The 7570-nt window shown below is 45.9% G+C and overlaps 1 protein-coding gene across 1 annotated transcript; it reads left to right on the top strand.

Moving 5' to 3' along the window:
* Positions 1–4450: 4450 nt before the first annotated feature.
* LOC123089331 (CEN-like protein 2) lies at positions 4451–5992 on the top strand. Its single transcript, XM_044511036.1, has 4 exons — positions 4451–4711; positions 4806–4867; positions 5116–5156; positions 5231–5992. The coding sequence occupies exons 1-4, from the start codon at positions 4511–4513 to the stop codon at positions 5452–5454; spliced, it is 528 nt and encodes a 175-aa protein (XP_044366971.1). The 5' UTR covers positions 4451–4510; the 3' UTR covers positions 5455–5992.
* Positions 5993–7570: the final 1578 nt, after the last annotated feature.

Raw genomic sequence — 7570 nt, 5'->3', positions numbered from 1 at the left:
CGATGAGCTCGAAGAGACAAAGAGACACATCGGTTTATCCTGGTTCGGGTCACCTCGCGGTGTAATACCCTACTCCAGCATTTTGGTGGATTTCCTCAAAGGGCTGAGGATGAACTAGTACAGTGGATGAACTGGCCTCTGGAGGTGAGGTGTTCTTGAGCTCAAGAGAGCTGGTGAGGTGGTTGGGTGAGAGTGGATCCGATCTGTCCGTCCCCTTCTCTATGGTGGTGGCTAAGTCCTATTTATAGTGGCCTTGGTCCTCTTCCCAAATGTTGGTGGGAAGGGATCCCACAACGGCCAGATATGAAAGGGGACAAGCAGTACAGCTTATCCTGACTAAAGTGGTCTTCGCCTGCGAAAAGCCCCTGGTCGTGCCGCTGTAGTGGGCTCGGTGATCACCTCTATCCTGCTATCCTGGAGGTCTTGGTCTTGTTGCATGAGAATGGAAACCTTTGGCTGATTCCTCGGGACTCCGCGCCTGTGGCTTGCCTCCCTTGCACCAAAGAGGGAGCTGGCGCTCTGCGCCCGCTAGTGCCCGCCTGGCCTTGGTCGTCATGGCTCACGTCAGCTGAGCCTCGTGAGGTGCACCTTGCATAGAAATCTCCGCCCCTCGGGAGCCAGCCTGAGGAGGCCGATTCCCTTGGGGTCTTGGTGTCGTCCGCCTCGCGAGGCTTGGCCCCTCGCGAGTGTCTTGAGTTGTTGATGCTGGAGTTGGGCCGTACCAGGCTGTTGATGGAGCCACATGGTGGGCTGCAGGCAGGCAAGTTTGGATACCCCCATATCCAGAACGCTGACATGAAGCAACCGAAATGCAAAGGCTCAGTGCAAGATTAGCAAAGTTGGAGGAACTAGAGAGCCAGCGAGCTATCGGCCAATCATCTCAGCGGCACGAAGATCCTTGCTTTGACGCTGCCCCAGAAGCTACCCCACCATCTCAGCGGAGAAACGGTGTGGCTTCCACGGAGCTCATTCAGCCTAATTTCACGGCTCCTTGCTACCCCTCAGATAGTATCACAGAGGCTGAACATTGCGAGCTAATGAAAAAATGTCAGAACCTGACCTTAAAGGCGGCGGTCGGCTCTGTTGTACCTCCTGAAGCTGAGGGAACTTTTCACTGCTGTCCGATTCCATATGGCTATGCTGTTATGACGGTGGATGAAATAATGAAGGGATTTGAGGAGCTGGAGCTTGACTTCCCTACAGGTGAAGGGGAGATTCATTTGGAAAATGCTTTAACGAGTACATGTCTATGGAGAAAGGAGTATATCAAGCTTCCAAACTGGACTCCTCCTCCTCCGCCTCCTCTGTTGCATCAAGACACTCCGCCTCCTCCTCCTCCTCCTCCGGCTAGTGATCATGACACTCCGCCTCCTCCGCCGCCTCCTCTGGCGCGTGAGGGCACTCCGCCTCCTCCGGCACGTCTGAGCCCTCCGCCTCCTCTAACATGTCAGCGGACTCCGCCACGTCAGCAACAGCGGAAGAGAGACGTCGCCGCTCCGGCGGCTAGCAGTACAAGAGGCAGGAAGAAATACATATCTGGTCCAAGCCTGAAGCCTCTTCTAAAGTTACACTATGAGAGGACCGACGAGGAAAACGCGGACATCTATGCTGCCGAAGTGCAGGCCCATTTTGAACGGAAACCTCCACCTCCGAATGAAATGGTAGATCTGGTGAAAGCGAAGCGCACTCTGGATGCCCTGAAGCGACCACCACCACCTCCTCCAGATTCAACTATGTTCGTTGTATTTAAAAGACACATGAAGATGCTCAGCGGTCGAGAAGTACTTCCAGTGATGCAAGATTAGCACAACAAATAAGTGGGAAAACAATTCCCCAGCTTGGCGAACAGGCGAAGCAATCGTGCCCCCCACTCAAGGTGTCTAGCGATATCATCGCTAATCATCCGGGGCTAGTGCCCGGTACCAATCTTGGTGATTACCTGAGCGATGATGTAGAGTTTGAAACGTTAGAGGTAGCAGAGATCTTCAGATACGAGTACGGGAAGTCTCTCGTCAAACCTGATCATCCTCCTCTAACAATGATGACGCGAAGATTGCGTGAATGATACATGGATACCTGCAGAAAGTCTGGGAAGGATAGTATGATGGTGAGAATTAAAGATGATCATGGCCTCATTGGAGTTGAGTTGCTGACAGCTGAATTTGTGGACTTATTTCAGTTATTCAATCAAGACGCCCTTGACAAACAACTCATGACTTGCTACTGTCTATAAGTATTACTTCTGTAATTAAGTCTCTATAGCTTAGCTCTTTAATTGCATGTATATATAATTATCCTCACTATATTATGCAGATTGAAGATCATTGAATGCAAGAAAGGACAAATCTATGACATTGAGTTCATTAACCCAAATACCATAAATGAATGGTTGGTTCAAAAGAGAGTCAAAGATACTAAGGACAACTTGCTACAATCGTTACTTCGACATCAGAACAAAGCTAAAATACTCTTTCCTTACAACTTCAAGTGAGTGTTACTGTCTTGTGCATATTCGGTTTCACTTACTCGAGGTTATAGTAATGTAATTGATGAGTTATGCGTGCGCAGGTTCCACTTTATTCTGCTAGAGATTAAGCTTGACCGGGGAGTAGTAACTGTCTTAGACTCAAGACGTAAAGATCCCCAGGAGTATGCGGACATGACTGCAATGCTCCAGAAGTAAGTTCAATTGATCATTATCGCACCATATCGGAAACTTTCGTTCATTTGCTGATATCAAGTAATCATTTCCTTTGCCTGGCAAGGTTCGGAAACAGTTCACCGGAATGGTTCCGGTTCTGCAGAGGGAGCTGCGATTTACACACCCCAAAGTAAGTAGTACTAGCTAGTTCCGCGCATCTCTCATTGATTCTTGTTTCATCAATACCATTATCATGCTTCATTATCAGTTTGATTGAACTCTATTCTCGTAAATTGCTTGTGGTGGGAAGGCGGGAATAATTTATGTGGATACTACGTTTGCGAGTTCATCCGTCACTCGACCTTTGAGCGGGGCTACTCTGACAAACAATATGAAGTACGTAAAAAATATTCACAATTTTGTTTTATTACAATCAATTGTGTTGAGTTTCATTCATATATATGTATTCACCCCCTTCTTTAAATTAGTTGTGGCAGACGCGGGATGAACTCCTACTACAAGATCGCATACGAGCAATTCAAGAGGAATTGGCGGGATTCTTTCTTGACTACGTCATACATAAAGGCGGAGAATGACATGTGGAAGTTGAAATTGATTTTAGATGTTAGGGATTGTAAGAGATGTTATATTTTATATATGTAGTAGCGTCGGATAGATATATACGAAAACTCGTTGTTCGACCAATCTCGGAGAAAGAGATGTCACTTCTCTCTGTATATGTTCATGACGATCTTGTGTAATTAATGGTTCCTTCATTTGCTTACTAGCTAGCGTGTCGAGTTCTCTCTATACGTATAGTAGTTAGCGTCGACCAAGCATGGAGAAAGAGATATCACTTCTCTCTATTAGCTAGCTAACAAAATATGAAACCCCTAAATTAACCCTCCAAAACCCCTAACCCCCCTTAAAAAAACAAAAACCCCAGTGCATGCGAGCTGCTGACGCGTGGCTGCCTTTTGGTCCCGGTTGGTGTTACCAATCGGGACTAAAGATCCTCCTGCCTGGGCGCCCCGCATCGGCCACGAGGAGCCCCTTCTATTCCGGTTCGTAAGCAAACCAGGACTAAAGGTTTTGGGCTTTAGTCCCGCTTCCAGAGCCGGGACTAAAGGCCCTCTGGAACCGGAACTACTACCCTGTTTTCTACTAATGATAGGAGATGCCCACATCACTTGTGCTTCCTAGCGATGCCATTGAAGTTGGCGTAGTATTCAAATTGCGGGAGCCCAAACTCAAATTCCGGCAAATCCTCTATCTCCGTTGAAGGTTGAATTTCATCCTATATAATTACACGATGGAGGTTACCTTGGCTCCTGACTCACCGCCGCCGACCTCTCCGGTGGGACCAACGGGCTTCCTTGATGTCGCTGACGTCATCATCACCGCCAAGGTAGATTGGAGGTGGGGAATGGTGACACGCAGGTTGATTGGTGGTGGCGGGGGGGGGGGGGGGGGGGGGGGACGGTGTTAGCTATGAGGCGTTGGTAGGCCTTGGATGGGGGTGGCGCCACCGGTGAAAATAGCCGGGTTGACGAACTCGCGGTCGACGACGATGGTAGTTGGGGGGAGGAAAGTTCTCGCGTGCGCAACTAGGGTTTTGGAAAGGGGATTGGGAGGTAAAGCTTTTTTTTTTGGCCAGCTCAAAAAGCCTTTGGGAGTTATAACCGATTAAGTAAAAAAAATAAGTTCTCTAGGAATGAGAGATTTGCTGTGCTTCGACCAGATATGCTGTTGCACAGCTATAAATAGAGCCTCTACGCCACCCAATCTCGGCAACAACCATCAGGTTAGAGTTCCTCATTCCTCAAGGCTTGTTTAGCTCGTGCTTCTACTACTAGCAGATTGGTAGCCATGGCTAGGGTGCGAGACCCTCTCGTCGTCGGAAAGGTCATCGGGGAGGTCATTGACAACTTCAACCCCACGGTGAATATGTCGGTGACCTACAGCTCCGACAAGCAGGTGTCCAACGGCCAGGAGTTCTTGCCGACGGCGGTCGTGTCCAAGCCACGCATTCAGGTCCCGGGTGGCGACATGAGATCTTTCTTCACTCTGGTTTGCGCTTCCTCTCCTCCTTGGCCACCTGACGCGTACACAAAGTACGCTAGCTAGCATCCAGCTGATAACCGAGTATATTGCTGCTCTTCAGGTCATGACGGACCCAGATGTGCCAGGGCCTAGTGATCCATACCTGAGGGAGCATCTCCACTGGTAATTGTACTAACCCAACCTAGCTCAATCGGTCAGAAGTCAACCAGTACAATTACCATGTATATATATATATCGAATGCTCACTCCAAGTGATCGAGCACAAATTAATTATCTGGCGACCCATTAGTTGCTATCTCATGGGCATCAGTCCTGTTTTTCGTCTAGTGAGCATAAATTGTCACAAATTTATACGATCAGCTATACATAAGAATATGTTTATCAGGCTATGAGCTTTTGTGTACATGCAGGATCGTCACTGATATTCCTGGCACCACTGATGCTTCTTTCGGTCAGTGCCCTTTTTTCTGATTGGCTACATCCTTAATTTGTCTGGATAAACATGCACTTGAATAATGCACGCAGGGAGCGAGGTGGTGAGCTATGAGAGCCCGAAGCCCACCATCGGCATTCACAGGTTCGTCTTCGAGCTGTTCAAACAGAAGAAGCGGCAGGCTGTGAACCCTCGAGCTCCTTCCACCAGGGACTGCTTCAACACTCGCCGCTTCGCCGACGAGAACGACCTCGGTCTCCCGGTCGCCGCCGTCTACTTCAACGCGCAGCGGGAGACAGCCGCGCGCCGCCGCTGATGTGGAAAATGATACAAGCCTATGGATCAAGCTATGGCTTAGCTACTGGTAGTAGCTATATAATTCAAATAAGAGTTTGCTTGTGGTCTTGTGTCCACTGTTTCTGGTAGTCTTCGTACTGTTCAGCTCTTCGGTTAGTTTAATTAGTTACTCCTACTAGTCAACCTGTGAGCTTGTGTACGCCACTAGAGTGAATTTAGTTCAACTCCTATTTTGTACGTGTTCACCGGGACTCTGGGAGCAGAATGAATGATAGCTAGCAGAAGACCGTCGACGTGTCTGGTAGTAGTAGGCGAGTGAAAGGTGGAAAAGGCAATGGCTGTGGCCCACCTACCTGCGCTACTGTTGTTGCCCTCAGGGCCTATAATCTTTTTTACCCGTTTTGAACCTCGTACTATTTTCATTCCAGTAAGGACCTCATCTTTAAGGCCGGCCAAGTATCTCCGCTCTAAAAAATATGTATGCCTTGGTTGATCTTGATTGTCTGAGTATATAGATACTAGATCTTGCCGTATCTGTTGTGTGTGTGTGCAATTTGTAATATTAATTGATATGGCTGGTTGTGGCTGGTCTGAAGAGGCATCAGTTCTTGGCCATCCTTTTCCCACCATTTTGGTGTCCCGGCCCCTTTGGTCGATTTGGCAATCTTTGATCATTAGCATATATATGCGCCTACGTATGCCTTCCTTAATTAAGTTTGTGCACTTTCTGGGTCAACATGCCTAGCTATAGTTTATATACATGAAAAACTAATGTTAATATATATGAGTCATAATATCTATCATGATGCATAATAGAAGATTTAACAACCTACTGGTTATAGAAGATGGCTAACTAAGACAATCAACAAACATGGAAGGTACAAGTAGTTTCAATGGATGGAACAATTACACAAAGTAGATTGGAGTGGTTTACAAATATCCTACATATCATTTAATCATTACCAAAAGTTCAAATGTGCTCACATGGTCATTCACAGGGGCAAAGAGTTATGATCAACTTCTCGTAGCAACTAGCAACTAGTGCGCCTCCACCTATCGAATAAAGATCAAAATTCGAGTAATATAATCTAGGCATATATGCATCTGCTACTGGGGTCTAGCCTCCTATTCGAAAAGGAAAAAAATGCATCAGCTAAATAGATCGTATTTATGAAGACATTAAAGTGTAATATAAGCTAGGTGTATATGTATCAACTAAATCTCTCATAGTGGGCCGGGGTATCATAACCCAGTATATGTATCAACAAAGCATAATATTGACATGGCATAGTTGAGTATTAAATTAGATAAGAAAGGACACCAATATCATACCATGATACCGTGACAGAGTATTGGAATACTAATATGATTCATCTAAAATAATAAATGAAGTCATTTAAAATACCAGCACATAATATTATGCACTCCCTCCTTTTTTATTTACACCATATATTAGCTTTGTCTTAAGTCCAACTTTATAAACTTTGACCAAGTTTTATAGAAAAAATATTAACATCTACAATACGACATAAATATCGTTGGATCCTTCATTGAATATATTTGTTATAGTAAATGTTCATATTGTTTTCTGCAAATTTATAAATTTGAATTAGAACAAAGCTAATATGCACAGTAAATACAAACTGAGAAGAACTATGAAGGTACAATATCATACGCAAAGCTAATGTTCATATGATATTCTAGTGCTAATGTAGGAACAGCCTTACGAGGCATCTGTTATAAAGACAATAAGTCGGGTAGCTGATTCGGCCAGTCATCCACATTGTGAAGCATGTCTGACCCAACAACCGGTCATGCATGCATATATAATAAGGAAGGCTCATGTTCACCTAAAGGCTACATGTAGGGATGCAAATGGGGACGGCATATATCCTCAACTTCACGTCATGATCAATCATAGGAAAGGGAACAAGAAAATGGATCCCATGCCTTTTGAGTTTCATCGTTTCGTGGTCTTTGGTAATTGTTACCTGAGATGAGATTAATCATGTTCAAGAAGAGTAATGCTATACCTACATACAACTACTTATAGGATTAAGGTAAGAAGCAACGTGAATAATTACTGATTGGAGATAGGGGGAGGAAGGGCCCACCGTGGAATTGGGGGGGGGGGG

Source organism: Triticum aestivum, chromosome 4B (assembly GCF_018294505.1).
Source record: "Triticum aestivum cultivar Chinese Spring chromosome 4B, IWGSC CS RefSeq v2.1, whole genome shotgun sequence".
NCBI lineage: Eukaryota > Viridiplantae > Streptophyta > Magnoliopsida > Poales > Poaceae > Triticum > Triticum aestivum.
Note: the sequence above shows the minus strand (reverse complement) of the source record. Positions and strands in the feature narration are given on the sequence as shown.

Coding starts and splice junctions, on each gene's coding strand:
- LOC123089331 (XM_044511036.1), top strand. CDS start 4,511: ATGGCTAGGGTGCGAGACCCTCTCGTCGTCGGAAAGGTCATCGGGGAG. Junction 4,712..4,805: donor TGAGATCTTTCTTCACTCTG/GTTTGCGCTTCC, acceptor GCTGCTCTTCAG/GTCATGACGGACCCAGATGT. Junction 4,868..5,115: donor CTGAGGGAGCATCTCCACTG/GTAATTGTACTA, acceptor GTGTACATGCAG/GATCGTCACTGATATTCCTG.